This window comes from Oncorhynchus keta, chromosome 19 (assembly GCF_023373465.1).
Source record: "Oncorhynchus keta strain PuntledgeMale-10-30-2019 chromosome 19, Oket_V2, whole genome shotgun sequence".
Lineage (NCBI taxonomy): Eukaryota > Metazoa > Chordata > Actinopteri > Salmoniformes > Salmonidae > Oncorhynchus > Oncorhynchus keta.
The window spans coordinates 17,656,685-17,683,698 of NC_068439.1; the positions used below are offsets into that span (position 1 = coordinate 17,656,685).

The window sequence follows — 27,014 nt, forward strand, 5'->3', positions numbered from 1 at the left end:
CAGGAAGAATCAGTCTCTGGTCAGATAGGTCTCTCCTCTACTTTGGATCCACTAAATTGAATCAAATTGAACTAATATATTGGACACATACACATACACACACACACATTAACGCATAATCAATCACTCATCACAGAGAATAACTGGAACAACCTGTGTGATTCTTTATAACATCATATGACAGCAGGAAATCAACAATGGAATCGTGCTGTGACTAATTGAGACTGGGTCAGGATGGTGAGAGAGAGAGAAAAAGAGGGAGAAGATACATGAAAACATAATGAAAAGAGCGAACACAAGAGAAAGAGAGATATAGAGGGAGAGAGAAAGAGAGATATAGAGGGAGAGAGAAAGAGAGATATAGAGGGAGAGAGAAAGGGGGGAGAAAATACATAGACAACGAGAGAGTAAATGGTAAAGGTGAGATGGAGAGAGAGTTCATCAAAGAAAGAAATGGATAGAAATGGTGACAAGACAAAGAGACAGAGATCGAGAGAGAGAGAGGGAGAGAAAGGGAGAGAGGGAGAGAGGGAGAATGACAGGGTGCTCAAGTGCTCCGGGCGTAAGCACTGCTTGGTTCCAGACTCTATTAGTGAAAATACCATGGTGTCCCAGAGGACACTGGTTTGAGCATGCAGCCACCGGGGCCGGTGGAGGCGATGCCAGGGGAGCCCAGCCACGCAGGGTAATTGTCGAGTGTCTAGAGTGATGTCCCTGCTAAGGCTGTAGGCCATATTTCACCAGAATGAGACAAGGGGTCCCTGTGCTGACTCTCCCTTTCTGTCTCTCTCATTCTCATTCAGTTTCTCCATGTTCACTCTCTTCCCTTTGACCTCTGTTGTTATCCTTTCTGTTTCTTTTTCCATCTTCTCCTCACAGTACCTCCACTCGCTCTTCCTCTCTCACACTATTTCTCTCTCTCTCTCTTCCTCTCTCTCTCTCTTCTCTCTCTCTCTCTCTCTCTCTCTCTCTCTCTCTCTCTCTTCCTCTCACAGTTCTTCAAAGGGTTCTCCAATCGAGACAGTCGAAGAACCCTTTTAGTTTCTGGATAGTACCTTTTTTTTCTAAGAGTATATTAACTCCGGTTAACCACTTCAAATTCCTCATCTACTGTATACAACAATGACTTCTATCCAACACTATGACGCTCAGAAGGCCAAAGTGCCATTATAATCCTATAATGGTTATCGTGAGAATGGAAGGGATCAGGTGATGGCTTTGTTATAGAAGATTTGAGAATCGCTTCCTTTCAGGTGGATGTAGAATTGAAAGTCTCTTTTCTGGATTTGGATAATTATGGGGTATCAGCCTAATTCTGCTCTGCATGCATTATTTGGTGTTTTACATTATACACAGGGGATGTTTTTGAAGAATTCTGCATACAGAGTCTAATTAGCATGTCAAATGTTCCTTTTGAGGGCGTAGAAGGCCATTCTTGCCATTCTTGACAGCTATGTGGAAGTTACCTGTGCCCTGATGTTTAGGCAAAGATATATATTGTTATTGTTAAAATATTGACATTTTTTGGAACACCATTATTTTTGTACTACTGAGATTTCCTGTCAGGGCCCAGGTCTGACAGAATCTGTGCAGAAGATCTAGGTGCTGCTGTAGACCTTCCTTGGTTTGGGACAAAAGCACCAAATTATCAGCAAACAGTAGACATTTGACTTAAGATAGTAGGGTGACTATTCTAGTGTCCTCGCCAATTCGTTGATTTATATGTTGAAGAGTTTGGGGCTAAAGCTGCATCCCTGTCTCACCCCTCGGCCCTGTGGAAAGAAATGTGACTGTTTTTTGCCAATTTTAACCGCACACTTGTTGTTTGTGTACATGGATTTTATAATGTTGTATGTTTTCCCCCCAACACCGCTTTCTATCAATTTGTATTGCAGACCCTCATGCCAAATTGAGTCAAAAGCTTTTTTGAAGTCAACAAAGCATGAGAAGACTTTGTTTGTTTGTCAGTTAAGGTGTGCAGGGTGAATACATGGTCTTTCGTACGATAATTTGGAAAATACCCAATTTGACATTTCCTCAGTACATTGTTTTCACTGAGGAAATGTACGAGTCTGCAGTTAATGATAATGCAGAGGATTTTCCCAAGGCTACTGTTGAAGCATATCCCACGGTAGTTATTGGGGTCAAATTTGTCTCCGCTTTTGTGAATTGGGGTGATCAAATATTGGGGCCCCAGAGCTGAGGATGATGTTAAAGAGTTTAAGTATAGCCAATTGGAATTTGTGGTCTGAATATTTGATCATTTCATTTAGGATACCATCATCCCCACAGGCCTTTATGGGCTGGAGGGTTTGTATTATCTCCTGTAGTTCATTCAACGTAATTGGAGAATCTAGTGTGTTCTGGTAGTCTTTAATAGTTGATTCTAAGATTTTGCATTTGATAATGTATATGTTTTTGCTGTTTGTTCTTTGTTATAGAGACAAAAAGATTGGAGAAGTGGTTTACCCATAAATCTCAATTTCTCTGTTTTCAAATCAAATGTTGTAGTCACATGCGCCGAATACAACAGGTAGACCTTACAGTGAAATGCTTACTTACGAGCCCCTAACCAACAATGCAGTTAAAACAATTACAGATAAGAATAAGAAATAAAAGAAACAGGTAATTAAAGAGCAGCAGTAAAATAAAAATAGCGAGTCTATATAAAGGGTGGTACCGGTACAGAGTCAATGTGTGGGGTCACTGGTTAGTTGAGGTAATATGTACATGTAGGTAGAGTTATTAAAGTGACTATACATAGATGATAACAACAGAGAGTAGCAGCGGCGTAAAAGAGGGGGAGAGTGGTGGGGGGGTAATGCAAATAATCTGGGTAGCCATTTGATTAGATGTTCAGGAGTCTTATGGCTTGGGGGGGTAGAAGCTGTTTAGAAGCCTCTTGGACTTGGAGCACTTGGCACTTGGTGCTCTGGTACCGCTTGCCTTACGGTAGCAGAGAGAACAGTCTATGACTTGGGTGGCTGGAGTCTTTGACAATTTTTAGGGCCTTCCTCTGACACCGCCTGGTATAGAGGTCCTGGATGGCAGGAAGCTTGGCCCCAGTGACATATTTGGCCATTCGCACTACCCTCTGTAGTGCCTTGCGGTCAGAGGCCGAGCAGTTACCATACCAGGCAGTGATGCAACCAGTCAGGATGCTCTCGATGGTGCAGCTGTCGAACCTTTTGAGGATCTGAGGACCCATGCCCAATCTGAGTGGAAATTGGTTTTGTCATGCCCTCTTCACGACTGTCTTGGTGTGCTTGGACCATGTTAGTTTGTTGGTGATGTGGACACCAAGGAACTTGAAGCTCTCAGCTTGCTCCACTGCAGCCCTGTCAATGGAAATGGGGGTGTGCTCGGTCCTCTTTTTCCTGTAGTCCACAGTCATTCCTTTGTCTTGATCTTCGTGTTCTTTGTTTGGTGTGTTTCAATTTTCCCAAAAGTGGTTAGATTCTATGGTTTCTTCAATTAGATTGAGCTGATTTCTGATGTGCTGTTCCTTCTTCTTCCATAGTGTTTTAGTGATTCACCACAGTGAAGGTGTAGGCTCAGGTTTTCTGGGTCTCTGTTTTTTACTGGATAGGATTCTCAATTTCTTTCTTAGGTTTTTGCAATTTTTTTGATAGGGAAATTGAGAAGTCAAATACTGTATATGTATATTCTAGCATCTTGTCCTGACAAAATATTCAGTTTACTACGGGAACGTCCAAAAATGAAAATACTGCCCCGTAGTCACAAAAGGCTAACAAGGGTTGAATTTGTTGTTGCCTAATTGTTTTTTTGTAGGTTTCCACATTACTTTCCATCCATCAATAGCATTTCTTAATATTATTCAGTTCCTTTGGCTTTGATGTCTCGTGATTGAGTATTGCTCTGTTCAAGTAGACTGTGATTTTACTGTGATCTGACAGGGGTGTCAGTGGGCTGACTGTGAACGCTCTGAGAGAATTTGGATGACATCAATGATAAAGTATTCTACAGTACTACTGCAAACAGATGAGCTATAATTGTACGTACCGTAGGTGTACCTACCCACTGAGTCCCCTCGAAGCCTACCATTAACAACATACATACCCAGCGTGCGACAGAACTGCAGGAGTTGTGACACGTTTTTGTTGGTTATGTTGTCGTAGTTGTGTCTAGGGTGGCATATGGGGGAGGGAACCCTGTCACCTTCAGGTAGGTGTTTGTCCCCTTGTTTGCTGAGGGTGTCAAGTGTTTGTCCAGTTTTGGCGTTTACAGTGTATTCTGAAAGTATTCAGACCATTTGACTGTTTCCGCATTTTGTTATGTTGCAACCTTATTCTAAAATTGCTTAAATCATTTTTTTCCTCATTAATTTTCACACAATAACCCATAATGATAAAGCAAAAACAGGTTTTTAGAATTTCTGCAAATTTATGAAAATAAAAAACTGAAATATCACATTTACTTAAGTATTCAGACCCTTTGCTCAGTACTTTGTGGAAGCACCTTTGGCATAGGTCTGATCTGAGGGGTTCTAAATGGGGTGTGGGCATGGTTGGTTTGGGGGTTATTGATTGTCTGTCTGTCTGTCTGACTCTCTCTTTTGCTCTCTCTTTGACTCTATCTCGCTCTCTCTCTCTGACTCTCTTTCTCTCTGATTCTTTCTCACTCTCTCTCTTTCTTTCTGTCTCTTTTGCTCTCTCTCTCTCTCTCTCTCTCTCTCTCTCTCTCTCTCTCTCTCTCTCTCTCTCTCTCTCTCTCTCTCTCTCTCTCTCTTTTAAATCCACTTCCTCTCTACCCTTCATCTCTATTTTCCCATCGTCCTTCTCCCTTTCTTGAAAGTGCCTCCTTTCTGTTTTGTTACCTCTCTACACAATTACTGGCCCACTTTCTTACTCTTAACCATCTTCCCCCTCCATTTGTGCAAACCTGCGCACACGCACAAGCATGCAAATGTACACACACACACACATTCTCCCACTATTTCTCAGTTAGTCCCAGAGAGAAGGCTGTTTGTAAATGTGTGTGTGTGTGTGTGTGTGTGTGTGTGTGTGTGTGTGTGTGTGGTGGTGGCTGTGTGTGTGGTGGCTAAGGTCTAAGGAGCTGTGTTATGATGGACTGCTGTTCGAGATTGCCTGAGGAGCAGTTCCGAAGTCTTTCTGGGAAACTGCTATAATGTGCTGCACATTGTATGGGAGGGAGGGAGGGAGGTGAAAGCATATGTAAGTGGATAGAGATTTACACACACACACAAAGACTTTCATCACACACTTACAGCCCACCTGAAGTGAAGTGTATGATTGCTATTTTTTCCACTGAAAGATCCTTGTCAGTCACAAACACTCTTTATTGATGCCATATGAGCATTTTAACAGGCCTGAAATCAGTTGTTATAGAGAGGGAACGTACGGATTGGACAGCTAGTGGGATTTGAAATGGAACAGGGCTTTGAAGGGACTTTAGAAAGTGCTTACTTTGACCTCAGACATGGTTGTGTATTTTGTATAGCTCAGCACTGGTTTATTGCCATTGGTTTACTGTGTGTGTGGTTCTGAGTTTACAGCATTGTTGCAGTGAGCTATAGCTTTACTATCAGCCTGGGTGGCAAGGGGAGATTGCTGCTCATTTTCATTGCCTTGTTAAAGACGCAGTGTGTACCAAATGGCACCCTATTCACAATATAGTGCACTACTTTTGACCAGGACCCGTTGGACTCTGGTCAAATATAGTGCGCTGTATAAGGAATAGGGTACTATTTGGCACGCACACACAGGGCATTTGTGAGTTCCTGTTCACAGGAAATCACTATCTGCATTCGTTCTCTCTCACAGTGCCTTCAACACCAAGCACTCAAATGTCAAAGAAATGAAAGAAGTGTGAGAATATGCAGCAGTGTATTTACTCAAAGCATGGAGGAGAACTATATTCCTGTTGAAGATCACAAGACGGATGATGAGGATGATGATGATTTTTTAATGATGCCATTGGTATAATTTTATAGAATTGAATATTGCTGATCTGCTCTGAAAGATAGTGCTGACAACAATGATGCAGATTTAATTTATAATAAAAAATAAATAATATGTTACCTTTATTTAATTAGGCAAGTAAGTTATGAACAAATTCTTATTTACAACAACGGCCAAACCCAGACGATGCTGGGCCAATTGTACGCCGCAGTATGGACTCCCAATCACTGCCAGATGTAATACAGTCTGGATTCGACCAGGGACTGTAATGACGCCTCTTGCACTGAGATGCACTGCCTTAGACCGCTGCGCCCCTCGTGAGCAATGATCTGTGAAGATGCTGAAGGAAAAGTATCTATATCCACTGTAAAACGAGTCCTATATCGACAGAACCTGAAAGGCCGCTCAGCAAGGACGAAGCCACTACTCCAAAACCGCCATAAAAAAGCCAGACTACGGTTTGCAACTGCACATGGGGACTCTGATCATACTTTTTGGAGAAATGTCCTCTGGTCTGATGAAACAAAAATGGAACTGTTTGGCCATATTGACCATCGTTATGTTTGGAGGAAAAAGGGGGATGCTTGCAAGCCGAAGAACACCATCCCAATCATGAAGAATGGGGGTGCAGCATCATGTTGTGGAGGTGCTTTGCTTCAGGAGGGACTGGTGCACTTCACAAAATAGATGGCATCATGAGGGAGGAAAAATATGTGAATATATTGAAGCAACATCTCAAGACATCAGTCAGGAAGTTAAAGGTTGGTCGCAAATGGGTCTTCCAAATGGACAATGACCCCAAGCATACTTCCAACGTTGTGGCAAAATGGCTTAAGGACAACATAGTCAAGGTATTGGAGTGGCCATCACAAAGCCCTTACCTCAATGCCATAGAAAATTTGTGAGCTTCCCCCGAAGTCGGTCCCTCTCCTTGTTCGGGCGACGTTCGGCGATCGACGTCACCGGTTATCTAGCCATCGCCGATCCACTTTTAATTTTCCATTTGTTTTGTTTTGTCTTGTCTTCCCACACCTGGTTTCAACGCCATTAATTACATGTTGTGTATTTAACCCTCTGTTCCCCACATGTCCTTGTCAGGTATTATTTATTGTAAGTGCTTGTGCACGTTGTGTCTGGGGTTTTTGTCCCATTGTATATATTGTTTTTTGTTCAAGGTGATTTTTATCATTAAACTGATCCGTTGTAACACAGTCTTTTCTCTCCTGCGCCTGACTTCTCTACCGCCAGTATGCACACCACATGAGCAGAACTGAAAAAGTGTGTGCGAGCAAGGAGGTCTACAAACCTGACTCAGTTCCACCAGCTCTGTCAGGAGGACTGGGCCAAAATTCACCCAACTTATTGTGGGAAGCTTGTGGAGGCAACCCAAAACGTTAGACCCAATTTAAACAATTTAAAGGCACTGCTACCAAATACTAATTGAGTGTATGTAAACTTCCGACCCACTGGGAATGTGATGAAAGAACTTAAAGCTAAAATAAGTCATTTTATATCATATTATTCTGACATTTCACATTCTTAAAATAAAGTGGCTATCCTAACTGACCTAAAACAGGGAATTTTTACTAGGATTAAATGTCAGGAATTGTGAAAAACTGAGTTTAAATGTATTTGGCTAAGGTGTATGTAAACTTCCGACTTCAACTGTAGTTGGCCTGAACAGCACCAGCATTCTCATTAACATTGTACTTGCTATGACTGTGATATGTTGTTGTTAATCTACCTTGGTTGACTGCACTGACAGCCTTGAGCCTTCATGGGTATGACGCTACAAGCTTGGCACACCTGTACTTGGGGAGTTTCTACCATTCTTCTCTGCAGATCCTCTCAAGCTCTGTCAGGTTGTAACAAAAGCTGAAATATATCACTCTACTATTATTCTGACATTTCACATTCTTAAAATAAAGTGGTGATCCTAACTGACATAAAACATAAATTTTAAGCAATTTAAAGGCAATGCTACCAAATACTCATTGATTGTATGTAAACGTATGACCCACTGGGAATGTGATGAAAGAACTTAAAGATAAAATAAGTCATTCTATATACTATTATTCTGACATTTCACATTCTTAAAATAAAGTGGTGATCCTAACTGACATAAAACAGGGAATATTTACTAGGATTAAATGTCAGGAATTGTGACTGTGCTTGGGTTACACTTTACGCAGGCATTTACACAGGCAGGACAATTCTGATATTTTTTTCATTAATTGGTCTTGGGACCAATCAGATCAGCTCTTAAAAAGATCTGATGTGAAAAGATCTGATGTGATTTGTCAAAAGACCAACTGGTGGAAAAAATATCAGAATTGGGCTGCCTGTGTTAAGGCAGCCATATATGCTTTTACACAAAGTACAGGAGGACATTGTCATATCCATAGAACAGGACTCCTTCAATAGATAAGCCATCTCAGGCTCTTAAACTGAGTTAGATGATGGTTTGATGATAACAGGTGATGTCAGATGGTGGTAATGCCAAGTATTAGTGATGCCAGATGATGGTGATGCCAGGTAGTGGTGATGCCAGGTGATGGTGATGCCCGGTAGTGGTGATGCCAGGAAATGGTGATGCCAGATGATGGTGATGCCAGATGGTGGTGATGCCCGGTAGTGGGGATGGCAGGTAATGGTGATGCCAGGTAGTGGTGATGCCAGGTTATGGTGATGCCAGTAAATGGTGATGCCAGATGATGGGGATGCCAGTTATGAGTGATGCCAGATAGTGATGATGCCAGGCCAGGGTGATGCCAGGCAATGGTGATGCCAGGCGATTGTAATGCCAGGTGAATGCCAGATCCTCACTACGACCTCTCTACCATTTCCATAATGCAGTCATGCAGGTCACATTGATCAAGAAGTAGCCGGTTCTGAAATGCATCTTTTAAGTCCAAAAAATGTGTCAGTCAGCTGAGGAGGAGGAGGATGATAATGACGATGAAGACTCTTGCCACTTGCTCCCCTCTGTACCTCATCTGCTATCACTGTAATAGAACCACACCTGTCATTCATTCCCCACCCAGGTATCAGTAGTCCACCTGTTGAAGACAGTGCGTCTGCTCCGGCTGCTGCGTCTGCTCCAGAAGATGGACCGGTACTCCCAGCACAGCACTGTGGTGCTCACCCTGCTCATGTCCATGTTCGCCCTGCTGGCCCACTGGATGGCCTGCATCTGGTACGTCATCGGCAAGAAGGAGATGGAGGCCAACGCCTACTCCTGGGACATCGGTGAGTGGTGGGAGCGGCTATTTCTGTCTGATCAGGGATTTTGGGGCATCACATCAGCGAGCAGCTTGTTCTGACTTGGAGGGGGGTTCAGAGATGGGGAAAGTAGAGGTCAGGAAGAGAGGTGGGAGGGTGAGGGGTGAGCATCTGAGGGGTGAACATGTCAGAGAATGGATCAGGGGTAAGGTGGGCATCGCATCGGTAAGTGGCTAGTTCTGTCTGGAGGGGTTCAGGGATGGGATCAGGCACCTGGCTAGAGACCATGGACATCAATGAATGAGCCGGACATCGGTGAGCAGCTAGTTCTGTCTTAGAGCTCAGGGGTGGGGCTGACATTTGGTGAGTGGGTGTTTTTGGTTGGTAGTGTCAGCTGGTTTTCGCAGCATATCATGGCTTATGTGTGTTTGTTTTTGGCTAGCCTTTATTAGCTTTCCAGCAAGCATCTCTCTCTGCAGTTTTAATGGCTGTGTTGATTATTTTATTGATTTGAGTGATTTCTAGCGAGACCTTTGTTACATATGCTATGGGGAATTGAATGTGACGGGGAAAAATACATGTCCTGTTTTTATTTGTTTCTGGGGTTATGATTGACAGAGTATCATAGTCCCACAGTAATGACTAGTCATCGGCCCAAACTTCCCCTGAACTACTCCAGATCCAACACATAATGAGGCCTCTAGGGCTGATCCTCAGTGAGTATCGATGAGCCAGGTGCTGTTCTCAATTACCTCTACCTGACGTCTCCAAACTGATTCTGGGTCAGTATTGATGGGGCCATGAGAAGCTGATGCTTTTTTCCCCAATTAACTCAGCCTCAGTGTCATAAAATGATCTGAGGTCAGTATATCAGGGCTACCGGATTAATGTGCTCTATCCCAATTACGGTATTCTAACGCTGATCCTACGTCAGTGTCAGGAGCTCTGTGAGAGAGGAATATCCAATTACCATTCTTCAGTGTCTGGTGGAGGTCTCAGGGGCCTGATGACTATCTCAACACTCACATCACAGATAGAACCTGACCTAGGATCAGTTTTGGTTCTCAGGTACTTGCTATGGATTGGATTGCTATGGGATGGATTGGGACCAGAAATTGTCCTGGTTGTTTCTAACACCACGTTATTTTCCAAATGATGATCATTCTGTGCAAAACCCCCAATTTAGACTGGCCCACCGGGCTTCAGATGGACCAGCCCATCTGGCATTTTCCCAAAGTGCCCTATGTCCAGTCCGTTTCTACCTGCTATTACTCCAGTTTTTATGTTAGGCATCCAGGGCTCTGGATACAGCTCAGAGAAGCTATATTGTTGACTCCAATTTTGGGCTCCAATTATGTTATATGTATTTACATAGCTAGTGCAAGGCTCTGGGGAAAAGAAGTAAACCACGTAGGGAATAGGGAGACATTTAGAACAAAGCCTCACAGGAATGATTGGAGAAAGTTTCTACCACATTCCTTACACTTCTTCTACATCATGAGAGGGAGTGTACGAGAGAAGAGTAGAGAATTGGAACAAAGCCTGTCTTTCCCTCCCTCCTCTCTGTCTCCAGGCTGGCTCCATGAGTTGGGGAAGCGTCTAGAGTCTCCCTACGACCCCCTGGGGGAAGTGAACGGGACGGGGCTGAGCGGACCTTCTCTGAGGAGTGTCTACATCGCTTCACTCTACTTCACCCTGTCCAGTCTGACCAGCGTGGGCTTCGGCAACGTGTCAGCCAACACCGACGCTGAGAAGATCTTCTCCATCTGCACCATGCTCATCGGAGGTAGGGGAGACACACACAAGTACACATACACACATCACAATTCATGCATGTAAAATGTGACTGCCAGGCAAATAGTTATATTTAGTTGATGGTCATCATTTTTGTTATGTCTGGTTTCATCTAGTTGTACTGTGATAAAGACTAAAGTGGCTGATCAGTTGGTTTGGACCAGTTTTATCTGGTTCAAACCAGAGACGTGAACTGGTTTTGGGGCAGAGGGTTTAAATGAGGTCACAGTGGCAAGTGTTCTCCCTCTGGATGTTCATGAGTCTGGATGTGGTAAATGTCCCCGACTGCCTGGGGGCAATCACACGCACGCTCACGCACGCTCACGCACGCTCACACACGCTCACACACGCTCACACACGCTCACACACGCTCACACACACACACACACACACACACACACACACACACACACACACACACACACACACACACACACACACACACACACACACACACACACACACACACACACACACACACACACACACACACACACACACACACACACACACACACACACACACACACACACACACACACACACACACACACAGGGAGGATAGAGACATAAGGGGTGTGTGGATGTGTGTGTGCGTCCCATGCCTCATCTCCCCTGTCTCCCTCCAGTGTTTATGAGATGAAAACAAAGACCTAGCCAGCCCAGATAGAGTCTGGTATAGGTCAGACCTAGTGTGTACAGTATATAGGGGAAATTGAGTTATTAGCCTCGAGTAAATCTTTTTCTTCTCTTCACTCAATCTCATGCCCCACCTCTCAATCTCATGCCCATCCAACTCCCAATTGAACCCTCCAAACAACCCCCAACCCCAATTTTACTCCCACACTCTAACCCCAAACCAATATCATGCCCACCCCATCTTCCAATTTCATGCCCCTGCAAATCCTAATTGAACCCCCCAAAACCCTGCTTCCCTCCCTCCCCCTCTAGCGTTGATGCACGCCCTGGTGTTTGGTAACGTGACGGCCATTATCCAGCGGATGTACTCTCGCTGGTCCCAGTACCACACCCGTACCAAGGACCTGAAGGACTTCATCCGAGTCCACCACCTGCCCCAGGGCCTCAAACAACGCATGCTGGAGTACTTCCAGACCACATGGTCCGTCAACAACGGCATTGACTCCAACGAGGTGATTCAACTAATCAAGGGCTTGATGATAACTTTTATTGTAGACAATTAAGAGACTTGGCTGAAAATGTGGAGAAAGAGAGAGAAAGAGAGAGAGAGTGACTGAGACTCACTGAGACAGAGAGACAGATACGTAGGTAGACCAAGAAAAAGATAGAGACAGAAGCTGAGTGAGAGACAGTGGCCAATCATGCCTCAAGAGATGTTTGCCTGTGAGACACATAACAGAACAGAGCAAAGCATTCATATAGGATAGGGAGATGAATCACAGATGTATGAATTATAGATAGGCCTGTTGATTAAAGTGGGCCTCTGTGGGCTGATGACTCATTGATCTTTTCTGCTCAGCACTTTTCTGTTATATGCTGAAACAGAGACTGACAAACATTGTGTGTCAGGGATGATTAGATGTTGGAGAGATTGATTACTGTGATAGTAATGTAGCTGGTGCTTTGTGATGGGAACAATAGTGTGAAGCAGAGTTCTCCATATAGGGTCTGGGCCGCTATTCATGAAGGGTCTCAAAATCTAGGATCAGATCCCCTCTGTCCATTCAACACAATCTGTAAAGATTCCTCCCCACTCTGCTGAAAAGTTTTTTCTCCACTTTGCCATACATGAGTAATGGTTAAGAGCGTTGGGCCCGTGACCGAAAGGTTGCTGGTTCAAATCCCTGAGCAGACTGGGTGAAAAATGTATCGATGCCCTTGAGCAAGGCACTTAACACTTAATTTCTCTGACTAAAATGACTAAAATATATGTACATTATTTTTTAATTGTGATTTATCAGGGGCTGCTGCAGCCCCTCTACTTCCCAAGGCTATGCCCAGTTGTGCCGTGTCAAAAGTTCAACTCGCTCCATGCAGCACAGCCTAAAGTCAACACAACTTACTGCAAAACACTTGCAATATTTCCACCAAAGTGCCTTCATTCAAAGTGGCCTGATACATGCTGATGTTTGGTGACATCATTACTTTTTATTTATTTACCTGACCTTTTTTAACCTTTATTTAACCAGGAAGTCCCTTGAGGTGAATAATAGAAATAAAAAAGTCAAGAGAAAACTGACCAAGATAACAGTTTAGAGTCAACTGCAATCATGCCATGGCTGTCAATCTCTCTCCCTCTTTCCCCCTTCCCCTCTCCTCTTCCTTTCTCTCTTCTTCTCCCTCTCCCCTCCCTCTTGCTCTCTGTCCACCTCCCCCTCCCCTCAGTTGCTGAAGGACTTCCCAGATGAGCTGCGCTCTGACATCACCATGCACCTGAACAAGGAGATATTGGAGCTGTCTCTGTTTGCCTCGGCCAGCAGGGGGTGCCTGCGCTCCCTGTCCCTGCACATCAAGACAACATTCTGTGCCCCTGGGGAGTACCTGCTGCGCCAGGGGGACGCCCTGCAGGCCATCTTCTTTGTCTGCTCTGGGTCCATGGAGGTGCTGAAGGATGGCATGGTGTTGGCTATACTGGGTGAGACATGGTGTTGGCTATACTGAGGGAGGGAGGGAGGGAGGGAGGGAGGGAGGGAGAGAGGGGGAGGGAGAGAGGGGGAGGGAGAGAGGTGGAGGGAGAGAGGGGGAGGGAGAGGGGGAGGGAGAGGGGGGAGAGAGGGGGAGAGAGAGGGGGAGAGAGAGAGAGAGAGAGAGAGAATATCCAAGTCCATTGTTGGAACACTTTGTGATGCTACTTGTCTGATTCCATCCCAACAGGCCACCTGTGGATCATAGTTTCCATTGTCGGGCGGAATCTACAGTCCTCTGTCACCTGTCACTCCCATGAGTTATCCATCCATTCCATTCACCATGAAAACCCCTGTTCTTTATGACATCTACTGTGTCTGACCTCCAGCTGTATTTCTCTGTATTTCACTTCTCTATATTTTTCCTCTCTTCAATTTAAGGAGCTTTATTTGCATGGGAAATATATGTTTGCATTGCCAAAGCAAGTGAAATAGATAATAAACAAAAGTGAAATGATCAATAAACATGAACAGTAAACATTACAGTCACAAAAGTTCCAAAATAATAAAGACATTTCAAATGTCATGTTGTAATGATGTGCAAGTAGTTAAAAGTAAAAAAGGGAAAATAAAAAACATGAATATAGGTTGTATTTACAATGGTGTTTGCTCTTCACTGGTTGCCCTTTTCTTGTGGCAACAGGTGACAAATCTTTCTGCTGTGATTGCACACTGTGATATTTCACCCAATAGATATGGGAGTTGATAATTTGATTAGTTTTCAAATTTGTGGGTCTGTGTAATCTGAGGGGAATATGTGTCTCTATGGTCATCCATTTGGCAGGAAGTGCAGCTCATTTTGTGGGCAGTGTGCACATAGCCTTTCTTCTCTTGAGAGCCAGGTCTGCCTTCAGCGGCCTTTCTCAATAGCAAGGCTATGCTCACTGAGTCTGTATTAATTCTTTCCAATGTGTCAAGTAATTATCCTTTTGTTTTCTCATGATTTGGTTGGGTCTAATTGTGTTGCTGTCCTGGGGCTCTGTGGGGTCGGTTTGTGTTTGTGAACAGAGCCCCCAGGACCAGCTTGCTTAGGGGACTTCTCTGTAGGTGATGGCTTTGTTATGGAAGGTTTGGGAATTGCTTAGTTTTAGGTGGTTGTAGAATTTATTTGGCTCTTTTCTGGATTTTGATCATTAGCACGTGTCAGCCTAATTCTGCTCTCTGTGCATTATTTGGTGTTTTATGTTGTACACAGAAGATATTTTTGCAGAATTCTGCATGCAGTCTCAATTTGGTGTTTGTCCCATTTTGTGAATTCATGGTTGATGAGGCCTGAGAGGGAGCACACGTGACACAACACCACTTTCCATCAATTTGTATATCAGGCACTCATGCCAAATTGAGTCGAAGGCTTTTTTTAAATCAACAAAGCATAAGAAGACTTTGCCTTTATTTTGATTTGTTTGTTTGTCAATTAGGGTGTGCAGGGTGAATACGTGGTCTGTTGTAGAGTAATTTGGTAAAAAGCCAATTTGACATTTCCTCAGTTCCTTGTTTTCTTTGAGGAAATGTATGAGTCTCCTGTTAATGATAATGCAGAGAATTTTCCCAAGGTTGCTGTTGATGCATATATTTTTTTATTTAACAAATATTGAGGTGCCAGAGCTGAGGATGATGTTAAAGAGTTTAAGTATAGCCAATTGGAATTTGTGTTCTGTATATTTGATAATTTAATTTAGGATACCATCAACCCCACAGGCCTTTTTAGGTTGGAGGGTTTTATTTTGTCCTGTAGTTCATTCAATATAATTGGAGAATCCACTGGGTTCTGGTAGTCTTTAATATTTTGATTCTAAGATTTGTATTTGATCCTGTACATGTTTTTGCTGTTTGTTCTTTGTTATAGAGACAAAGAGATTGGAGAAGTGGTTTATGCATACATCTCCATTTTGGATAGATAACTCTTCGTGTTGTTGTTTGTTTTGAGTTTTCCAGTTTTCCCAGAAGTGGTTAGATTCTATGGATTATTCAAATACATTGAGCTGATGTCTGACTTGCTGTTCCTTCTTTTTTCCGTAGTGTATTTCTGTATTGTTTTAGTGATTCACCATTGTGAAGGTGTAGGCTCAGGTTTTCTGGGTCTCTATGTTTTTGGTTGGATAGGTTTCTCAATTTCTTTATTTTTATTCTTCATCAAATAATTTGTCATTGTTATTAATTTTCTTACATTGTCTGCTTGAAATGTTTAGATTTGATAGGGAGGTCAAAAATATTGTTTAGGTTTTCTACTGTCAAGTTTACACCTTCACTGTTACAGTGAAACCTTTTGTCCACTAAATTGTCTAGAAGGGATTGAATTTGTTGTTGCCTAATTGTTTTTTGGTAGAATTCCACACTATTTTCCTTCCATCGATAGCATTTCTAATATTATTCAGTTCCTTTGGCTTTGATGCCTCATGATTGAATATAGCTCTGTTCAAGTAGAGTTGGATTTAGCTGTGATCTGATAGGGGAGTCAGTGGACTGACTGTGAACACTTTAAGAGACTCTGGGTTGAGGTCAGTGATAAAGTAGTCTACAGTACTACTGCCAAGAGATCAGCTATAGGTGTACCTTCCATAGGAGTCCCCTCGAAGCCTACCATTGACTATGTACATACCCAGGATGTAACAGAGCTATAGGTGTACCTACCATAGGAGTCCCCTCGAAGCCTACCATTGACTATGTACATACCCAGGATGTAACAGAGCTATAGGTGTACCTACCATAGGAGTCCCCTCGAAGCCTACCATTGACTATGTACATACCCAGGATGTAACAGAGCTATAGGTGTACCTACCAGAGGAGTCCCCTCGAAGCCTACCATTGACTATGTACATACCCAGGATGTAACAGAGCTATAGGTGTACCTACCAGAGGAGTCCCCTCGAAGCCTACCATTGACTATGTACATACCCAGGATGTAACAGAGCTATAGGTGTACCTACCAGAGGAGTCCCCTCGAAGCCTACCATTGACTATGTACATACCCAGGATGTAACAGAGCTATAGGTGTACCTACCAGAGGAGTCCCCTCGAAGCCTACCATTGACTATGTACATACCCAGCGTCCGACAGAACTGCAGGAGTTGTGACCCTTTTTTTTGGTTATGTTGTTGTAGTTGTGTCTAGGGGGGCATATGGGGGAGGGAATGCTGTCACCTCCAGGTAGGTGTTTGTCCCTCTGTGTGCTGAGGGTGTTCTTGTCCAGTTCTGGCATTTAGGTCACCACAGACCAGTACATGTCACTGAGCCTGGAAATTGTTGATCTCCCCCTCTAGGATGGAGAATCTGTAATTGTTAAAGTATGGGGATTCTATTGGGGTGGTTAGGGTTAGGTAGCACACAGGAGGACATTTTTCTCTCTGGAAATCATTTCCTCAAGCCAGGATCATTTCCCCGAGCCAGATGTAACATGTTCCTGTTTTGACTGATTTAATAGTGTGTTAGGTCTGCTCTATACTAAATTAGCATACCCCCTGAATCTCTTCCTTGTTTCATGTTTCACACCTGGTAGTTTGGTGGATGGGACTCTGTAACCTAGAGGGTAACCAGTGGGTCTGTCTCCTTTATACCATGTTTCTTGTAGGATGACAATGTCTGTATTGCCAATTTCTTTGATGAAGTCTGGGTTCCTGCTCTTTAGGCCAAAGGCAGATGACCTCAGATCTTGTATATTCCAGGATGAGATAGTAAAATCTTTGTGTTCTATAGTGTCTAGTGTTGTTTTTGTGTGGTTTAGGCCCGGACCATTACAGTAGGAGTGAGCAGAGCTTGTTGAGCATCTGATACATACCTCTTAGGTCACAGGATGGGGGCTTGGGGGGGTGTAATAGTGGGGGTTGGGCCTGTTGCTCTGCTCACAGCCTGGGCATATGTCATGCTGTCATATTGAGGTCCTTGTCGCAGGGGCGGTGGGCATGAGCTGGGCAGAAGGGGGGTGCTACCGTTCAGGGTGATGTCCTTCAGGGTCCTGGCAAAAGTAGGGATTGCTGCCTTGTAGAGGTAGACCTGGGAATAAAGGCTGTTCAGGTCCAGGGTGGAGTGGTGGTCTAGGTAGACATTAGGTTTTAAGGCACAGTCTTGTGAAATGCTTGAATTCACCCGCTGTATGGAGATAACCACTTGTGCGTTGGGGAAAGTGGAAGAAGCTTTTTCAATCACTCCGTTGAGTGCTGTTGCCACCTTTTCCTGCTTGGCCATCAGGTCATTTGTGCATGTGTGAATTATGATGTTGCTGGGAGACCCTAGTCTGTCCTCTGACAACAGCTCCAGGTCATGCTTAGTGTTTGGGCACCAGAGTTTAGCCACTTTGTGTTTGGTAAAAAGTGTATGTATGAATGTATTTGTCATTTGAGTCAATGAGGAGCACAATCTCTGGCTTTTGTGTGTCCTCGATGGATATGGGGGGCTGTTAGGAGGGGGTGGGGTCTATGGGGTTGGGTACCGTGTTGTTTATCCCATTGTGGTGTTGAGGTTGTTGTCTGGGTCTGGGGTGAGCTGTTCTGCTGGCTTGCCTGTGGGGGTGTTCTGATCACTGTAACACCTTAGCTCTCTGACCTCGTCCTTCAGTGCCATGTGTGCCTCTAAGTTCTCTCATCTCAGTCCGTAGAGCAGCCAGCTCTCTCAGACAGCTGTCCATCTCCACCTTCTGCACTCTGGGTCTTGTTGGGGGGGGAAGTGAGTGCTACAGGGTGGTAGTCATTTAGCTCAGTTACCTTAGCTTTCTTGGGAACAGGAACAATGGTGGCCCCCTTGAAGCATGTGGGAACAGCAGACTGGGATAAAGATTGATTGAATATGTCCGTAAACACACCAGCCATGGTCTGCGCGTGCTCTGAGGACGCAGCTGGGGATGCCGTCTGGGCCTGCAGCCTTGCAAGGGTTAACCTGTTTAAATGTTTTACTCACGTCGGCTGCAGTGAAGGAGAGTCCGCAGGTTTTGGTAGCGGGCCGTGTCAGTGGCACTGAATTGTCCTCAATGCGAGCAAAGAAGTTGTTTAGTCTGTCTGGGAGCAAGACATCCTGGTCCGAGAAGGGGCTGGTTTTCTTTTTGTAATCGGTGATTGACTGTAGACCCTGCCACATACCTCTTGTGTTTGAGCCGTTGAATTGTGAGTCTACTTTGTCTCTATACTGACGCTTAGCTTGTTTGATTGCCTTGCGGAGGGAATAGCTACACTGTTTGTATTCGGTCATGTTTCCGGTCACCTTGCCCTGGTTAAAAGCAGTGGCTTGTGCTTTCAGTTTTGTGCGAATGCTGCCATCAATCCACGGTTTCTGGTTTGGCAATGTTTTAATAGTTGCTGTGGGTACGACATCGCCGATGCACTTGCTCACCAAATCAGCGTATTCATCAATGTTGTTGTTTGACGCATTGCGGAACATATCCCAATCCATGTAATCGAGGCAATCTTGAAGCGTGGAATCAGATTGGTCGGACCAGCGTTGAATAGACCTGAGTGCGGGAGCTTCCTGTTTTAGTCTCTGTCTATAGGCAGGGAGCAACAAAATGGAGTTGTGGTCAGCTTTTCCGAAAGGAGGGCGGGGGAGGGCCTTATATGCGTCGCAGAAGTTAGAATAACAATGATCCAGGGTTTTACCAGCCCACAATCGATATGCTTTTCCTTCTGTGCTCTCTTTGATCCCGTAAAAATACTGGAACTGCATGAGGATGGCCTGCACCATTACTGTCCCAGACTTGTACACGTTGACAGAGGTTGTTTACATTTCCTCAATGTCTAGTATTCTGAGTTTCCACCCTGGGCCAATACCCTCTGTCTTGACATAGTGTGCTCTGTACCATGCCAGGGGATGGTCTGTGTGGAAAATGAAGTTGCTTATGTTCACCTCTTTATAGCAGTCAGAAAATAGTTTCTCTGGACTCTCCTTGAGGAGCTTTTTTTGTACTTATTCCTTGTAGTGTTTTTTTTATATCCACGGGGTACTGTATTGTAATGACCTCTAGACAGGGTGAAGCCATGGGGGCTTCAAAGGCCTCTGCATTTGGGGGGCTGTGAAACCCCCTTGCCATTGGTAGTCTCATTGGTTTTCACACCTCTCACTTCACACTTCAGTGCAAATTGAAGCTGCCGCCATGTCTGTTCTGTCCTAGCTTGTTAGCTTAGTATACTTATTTACAGTGCCTTGCGAAAGTATTCGGCCCCCTTGAACTTTGCGACCTTTTGCCACATTTCAGGCTTCAAACATAAAGATATAAAACTGTATTTTTTTGTGAAGAATCAACAACAAGTGGGACACAATCATGAACGACATTTATTGGATATTTCAAACTTTTTTAACAAATCAAAAATTGAAAAATTGGGCGTGCAAAATTATTCAGCCCCCTTAAGTTAATACTTTGTAGCGCCACCTTTTGCTGGGATTACAGCTGTAAGTCGCTTGGGGTATGTCTCTATCAGTTTTGCACATCGAGAGATTGAATTTTCTTCCCATTCCTCCTTGCAAAACAGCTCGAGTTCAATGAGGTTGGATGGAGAGCATTTGTGAACAGCAGGTTTCAGTTCTTAGTCCATTTGGGTAATTTTGTCCAAAATCAAGGTTTTGGTATGGAATTGTGATTTGGATTGAAGGTTTTGATGTTGAAGTTAGTATTCTGTATAAGTCCTTCTGAAAAAATTCAAGTTTATCTACATTTATCCAACTGTAAATTCTATATTTTTGCAGAACTCAGGAGCCCATTCTCTCTCTCTCTCATATTGTCCATCTTCCTCTATTTCTCTCTCTCTCTCTCTCTCTCTCTCTCTCTCTCTCTCTCTCTCTCTCTCTCTCTCTCTCTCTCTCTCTCTCTCTCTCTCTCTCTCTCTCTCTCTCTCTCTCTCTCTCTCTCCTTTTCTAGTTGTCACTCATTTGTTTTTTAACATTTGACAGACAGACCACTTATGTGTCTCTGTCTTCCTCCTTTTCCCCCAGTTGGCGTGAATGCGTGTGTGTGTATGTTTGTGAGCTTTTGCTTATTCATATGGTAAAATATATCTGACTCTCTGTGTGTGGCTCTGTACAGTAAGGGTCTGACTGAATTTGTTTGACTGTGTGTGAGTCGCTGTGTAAAGTATATATGACTAAGTCTTTGTCTGTGTGTTTGTGTTCGCATCTGCTCTGCCCGTGTGTGTGTGTGTGATTCTTTGTGTCATGTGTGCATACAGTATTGGACAGGGACAACACTCCCTTTCAGAGCTCTCCTGCTGACTGTGCAGAAGGTCAGCCGGACATTGAGTGTCTAGGAACAGTGAAAGCTCTCTAAAAGAGTCACGCCAACTCCTTACAAACCTTCTCACAGCCAAAACAATAGAGAAAGGGGGGTAAAGAGGAGGAATAGATAGAGGAGAGGAAAGGAAATTAGAAAAATGAACAAGAGAGGGAGTGTGGGATGTGGGAGTGAATAGAGGAGAGGAGAGAGATCAGGTAGGTAGGAGTGAAGAGAGGAGAGAGATCAGGTAGGTAGGAGTGAATACAGGAGAGGAGAGGAGAGAGATCAGGTAGGTAGGAGTGAATATAGGAGAAGAGAGGAGAGAGATCAGGTAAGTAGGAGTGAATAGAGGAGAGGAGATCAGGTAGGTAGGTATGAGGAGAGGAGAGGGGAGAGATCAGGTAGGTAGGAGTGAATAGAGGAGAAGAGAAGCGAGAGATCAGGTAGGTAGGAGTGAATAGAGGAGAGAGATCAGGTAGGTAGGTATGAATAGAGGAGAGGAGAGAGATCAGGTAGATAGGAGTGAAGAGAGAGATCAGGTAGGTAGGTATGAATAGAGGAGAGGAGAGAGATCAGGTAGGTAGGTATGAATAGAGGAGAGGAGAGAGATCAGGTAGGTAGGTATGAATAGAGAAGAGGAGAGAGATCAGGTAGGTAGAAGTGAATAGAGGAGAGGAGAGAGATCAGGTAGGTAGGAGTGAATAGAGGAGAGGAGTGAATAGGTAAGTAGGAGGGTAAGTAGGTAGGTAGGAGTGAAGAGGAGAGGAGAGAGATCAGGTAGGTAGGAGTGAATAGAGGAGAAGAGAGGAGAGAGATCAGGTAGGTAGGAGTGAATAGAGGAGAGGAGAGAGATCAAGTAGGTAGAAGTGAATAGAGGAGAGGAGAGAGATCAGGTCGGTAGGAGTGAATAGAGGAGAGAGATCAAGTAGGTAGAAGTGAGGAGAGGAGAGAAGAGGAGAGAGATCAGGTAGGTGGGAGTGAACAGAGGAGAGAGATCAGGTAGGTAGGAATGAATAGAGGAGAAGAGAGGAGAGAGATCAGGTAAGTAGGAGTGAATAGAGGAGAAGAGAGGAGAGAGATCAGGTAGGTAGATATGAATAGAGGAGAGGAGAAGAAAGAGATCAGGTAAGTAGGAGGGGAGAGGAGAGAGATCAGGTAAGTAGGAGTGAATAGAGGGGTGGAGAGGAGAGAGATCAGGTAGGTAGGAGTGAATAGAGGAGAGGAGAGAGATCAAGTAGGTAGAAGTGAATAGAGGAGAGGAGAGAGATCAGGTCGGTAGGAGTGAATAGAGGAGAGAGATCAAGTAGGTAGAAGTGAGGAGAGGAGAGAAGAGGAGAGAGATCAGGTAGGTGGGAGTGAACAGAGGAGAGAGATCAGGTAGGTAGGAATGAATAGAGGAGAAGAGAGGAGAGAGATCAGGTAAGTAGGAGTGAATAGAGGAGAAGAGAGGAGAGAGATCAGGTAGGTAGATATGAATAGAGGAGAGGAGAAGAAAGAGATCAGGTAAGTAGGAGGGGAGAGGAGAGAGATCAGGTAAGTAGGAGTGAATAGAGGGGTGGAGAGGAGAGGAGAGAGATCAGGTAGGTAGGAGTGAATAGAGGAGAGGAGAGAGATCAGGTAAGTAGGAGTAAATAGAGGAGAGGAGAGAGATCAGGTAGGTAGGAGTGAATAGAGGAGAAGAGAAGAGAGAGATCAGGTAGGTAGGAGTGAATAGATGAGAAGAGGAGAGAGATCAGGTAGGTAGGAGTGAATAGAGGAGAGAGATCAGGTAGGTAGGTATGAATAGAGGAGAGGAGAGAGATCAGGTAGGTAGAAGTGAATAGAGGAGAGGAGAGGAGAGAGATCAGGTAGGTAGGAGTGAATAGAGGAGAGGAGTGAATAGGTAAGTAGGAGGGTAAGTAGGTAGGTAGGAGTGAAGAGGAGAGGAGAGGAGAGAGATCAGGTAGGTAGGAGTGAATAGAGGAGAAGAGAGGAGAGAGATCAGGTCGGTAGGAGTGAATAGAGGAGAGAGATCAAGTAGGTAGAAGTGAATAGAGGAGATTAGAGAAGAGAGAGATCAGGTAGGTAGGAGTGAATAGATGAGAAGAGGAGAGAGATCAGGTAGGTAGGAGTGAATAGAGGAGAGAGATCAGGTAGGTAGGTATGAATAGAGGAGAGGAGAGAGATCAGGTAGGTAGAAGTGAATAGAGGAGAGGAGAGGAGAGAGATCAGGTAGGTAGGAGTGAATAGAGGAGAGGAGTGAATAGGTAAGTAGGAGGGTAAGTAGGTAGGTAGGAGTGAAGAGGAGAGGAGAGGAGAGAGATCAGGTAGGTAGGAGTGAATAGAGGAGAAGAGAGGAGAGAGATCAGGTCGGTAGGAGTGAATAGAGGAGAGAGATCAAGTAGGTAGAAGTGAATAGAGGAGATTAGAGAAGAGAGATCAGGTAGGTAGGAGTGAATAGAGGAGAGGAGAGGAGAGAGATCAGGTAGGTAGGAATGAATAGAGGAGAAGAGAGGAGAGAGATCAGGTAAGTAGGAGTGAATAGAGGAGAAGAGAGGAGAGAGATCAGGTAGGTAGATATGAATAGAGGAGAGGAGAAGAAAGAGATCAGGTAAGTAGGAGGGGAGAGGAGAGAGATCAGGTAAGTAGGAGTGAATAGAGGGGTGGAGAGGAGAGGAGAGAGATCAGGTAGGTAGGAGTGAATAGAGGAGAGGAGAGAGATCAGGTAAGTAGGAGTAAATGGAGGAGAGGAGAGAGATCAGGTAGGTAGAAGTGAATAGAGGAGAGGAGAGGAGAGGAGAGAGATCAGGTAGGTAGGAGTGAATAGAGGAGAGGAGTGAATAGGTAAGTAGGAGGGTAAGTAGGTAGGTAGGAGTGAAGAGGAGAGGAGAGGAGAGAGATCAGGTAGGTAGGAGTCAATAGAGGAGAAGAGAGGAGAGAGATCAGGTCGGTAGGAGTGAATAGAGGAGAGAGATCAAGTAGGTAGAAGTGAATAGAGGAGATTAGAGAAGAGAGATCAGGTCGGTAGGAGTGAATAGAGGAGAGAGATCAGGTAGGTAGGAGTGAATAGAGGAGAGGAGTGAATAGGTAAGTAGGAGGGTAAGTAGGTAGGTAGGAGTGAAGAGGAGAGGAGAGGAGAGAGATCAGGTAGGTAGAAGTGAATAGAGGAGAGGAGAGGAGAGAGATCAGGTAGGTAGGAGTGAATAGAGGAGAGGAGTGAATAGGTAAGTAGGAGGGTAAGTAGGTAGGTAGGAGTGAAGAGGAGAGAGATCAGGTAGGTAGGAGTGAATAGAGGAGAGGAGAGGAGAGAGATCAGGTAGGTAGGAATGAATAGAGGAGAAGAGAGGAGAGAGATCAGGTAGGTAGGAGTGAATAGAGGAGAGGAGAGGAGAGAGATCAGGTAGGTAGGAGTGAATAGAGGAGGAGAGCGAGGGAATAAGAGCAGTCATTGTTTAGAGCAGTCACTGTTTACTATCAGTACCCCCCTAGCATCCAGGGATGGGGGGGGAAATGATTTACAAAACACCATAAAGATCAATATATCAAAACTACAAAATAGTTGTATTTTGACATGTATTTCATTTAAAATACATGTATTAAGTATTTTAAAATACATAAATATATTGCAGGTACAGTTGAAGTTGGAAGTTTACATACACTTAGGTTGGAGTCATTAAAACTCGTTTTTCAACCACTCCACAAATTTCTTGTTAACAAACTATAGTTTTGGCAATTCGGTTATGACATCTACTTTGTGCATGACACAAGTAATTTTTCCAACAATTGTTCACAGACAGATTATTTCGCTGTACCGCAATTCTAGTGGGGTCAGAAGTTTACATAAACTAAGTTGACTGTGCCTTTAAACAGCTTGGAAATTTCCAGAAAATGATGTCATGGCTTTAGAAGCTTCTGATAGAGTAACTGACATCATTTGAGTCAATTGGAGGTGTACCTGTGGATGTATTTCAAGGCCTACCTTCAAACCCAGTGCCTCTTTGCTTGACATCATTGGAACATCAAAATAAATCAGCCAAGACCTCAGAAAAAAAACTGTAGACCTCCAGAAGTCTGGTTCATCCTTGGGAGCAATTTCCAAACGCCTGAAGGTACCACGTTCATCTGTACAAACAATAGTACGCAAGTATAAACACCATGGGACCACGCAGCCGTCATACCGCTCAGGAAGGAGGTGAGTTCTGTCTCCTAGAGATGAACGTACTTTGGTGCGAAAAGTGCAAATCAATCCCAGAACAACAGCAAAGGACCTTGTGAAGATGCTGGAGGAAACAGGTACAAAGTATCCATATCCACAGTGAAACGAGTCTTATATCGACATAACCTGAAAGGCCACTCAGCAAGGAAGAAGCCACTGCTCCAAAACCTGCCATAAAAACAACAGACTACGGTTTGCAACTGCAGATGGGGAGAAAAATAGTACTTTTTGGAGAAATGTGAAGCAAAAATAAAACTGTTTGGCCATAATGACCATCGTTATGTTTGGAGGAAAAAGGGGGATGCTTGCAAGCCGAAGAACACCATGCTAACCGTGAAGCACAGCATCATGTTGTGGGGTGCTTTGCTGCAGGAGGGACTGGTGCACTTCACAAAATAGATGTTATCATGAGGAGGGGAAATGTTTTGGATATATTGAAGCAACATCTCAAGACATCAGTCAGGAAGTTAAAGCTTGGTCGCAAATGGGTCTTCCAAATGGACAATGACCCCAAGCATACTTCCAAAGTTGTGGCAAAATGGCTTAAGGACAACATAGTCAAGGTATTGGAGTGGCCATCACAAAGCCCTGACCTCAATCCTATAGAAAATTTGTGGGCAGAACAGAAAAAGCGTGTGCGAGCAAGGAGGCCTACAAACCAGCTCTGTCAGGAGGAATAGGCCACAATTCACCCAACTTATTGTGGGAAGCTTGTGGAAGGCAACCTGAAACATTTGACCCAAATTTTAAGCAATTTAAAGGGAATGCTACCAAATACTCATTGATTGTATGTAAACTTATGACCCACTGGGAATGTGATGAAAGAACTTAAAGATAAAATAAGTCATTCTATATACTATTATTCTGACATTTCACATTCTTAAAATAAAGTGGTTATCCTAACTGACCTAAAACAGGGAATTTTTACTAGGATTAAATGTCAGAAATGGTGAAAAACTGAGTTTAAATGTATTTGGCTAAGGTGTATGTAAACTTCCGACTTCAACTGTAGTTGGCCTGAACAGCACCAGCATTCTCATTAACATTGTACTTGCTATGACTGTGATATGTTGTTGTTAATCTACCTTGGTTGACTGCACTGACAGCCTTGAGCCTTCTTGGGTATGAATCTACAAGCTTGGCACACCTGTATTTGGGGAGTTTCTACCATTCTTCTCTGCAGATCCTCTCAAGCTCTGTCAGCTTGGATGGGGAGCGTCAATGCACAGATATTTTCAGGTCTCTCCAGAGATGTTCTTTCTGGTTCAAGTCTGGGCTCTGGCTGGGCCACTCAAGAACATCCAGAGACTTGTCCCAAAGCCACTCCTGCATTGTCTTGGCTGTGTGCTTAGGGTCGTTGTCCTGTTGGAAGGTGAACCTTCACCTCAGTCTAAGGTCCTGAGCACTCTGGAGCAGGTTTTCATCAAGGATCTCTCTCTACTCGATCCTGACTAGTCTCCCAGTCCCTGCTGCTGAAAACATCCCCATAGCATGACGCTGCCACCACCGTGCTTCACCGTAGGGATGGTGCCAGGTTTCCTCCAGACGTGACGCTTGGCATTGAGGCCAAATAGTTCAATCATGGTTTCATCAGACCAGAGAATATTGTTTCTCATAGTCTGAGAGTCAATTTTGGTGCCTTTTGGCAAACTCCAAGCGGGCTGTCAAGTCACCTCCCTGACCAAGACCCTTCTCCCCGGATTGCTCAGATTTCCAGAGCGGCTAGCTTTAGGAAGTGTCTTTGTGGTTCCAAACTTATTCCATTTAAGAATGATGGAGGCCTTTGTATTCTTGGGGACCTTCAATGCTGCAGAAACGTTTTGATACCCTTCCCCAGATCTGTGCATCGACACAATCCTGTCTCAGAGCTCTACAGACAATTCCTCGACCTCATGGCTTGGTGTTTGCTCTGACATGCACGGTCAACTCTGGGACCTTTATATAGACAGGTATGTGCCTTTCCAAGGTGTGTGCCTATCCAATTCATGTCCAATCAATTGAATTTACCAC

At 44.2% G+C, this 27,014-nt stretch overlaps 1 protein-coding gene across 1 annotated transcript in view; it reads left to right on the forward strand.

Annotated features, from left to right (window-relative positions):
• The window catches only part of LOC118397958 (potassium voltage-gated channel subfamily H member 8-like), a 139,650-nt gene that overhangs the window by 67,746 nt on the left and 44,890 nt on the right, over window positions 1-27,014 (forward strand). Inside the window, exons 7-10 of the mRNA XM_052469899.1 lie at window positions 8,987-9,191; window positions 10,738-10,950; window positions 11,909-12,108; window positions 13,322-13,571. Coding sequence (XP_052325859.1) covers window positions 8,987-9,191; window positions 10,738-10,950; window positions 11,909-12,108; window positions 13,322-13,571 — 868 coding nt within the window. The remainder of the gene's footprint in view (window positions 1-8,986; window positions 9,192-10,737; window positions 10,951-11,908; window positions 12,109-13,321; window positions 13,572-27,014) is intronic.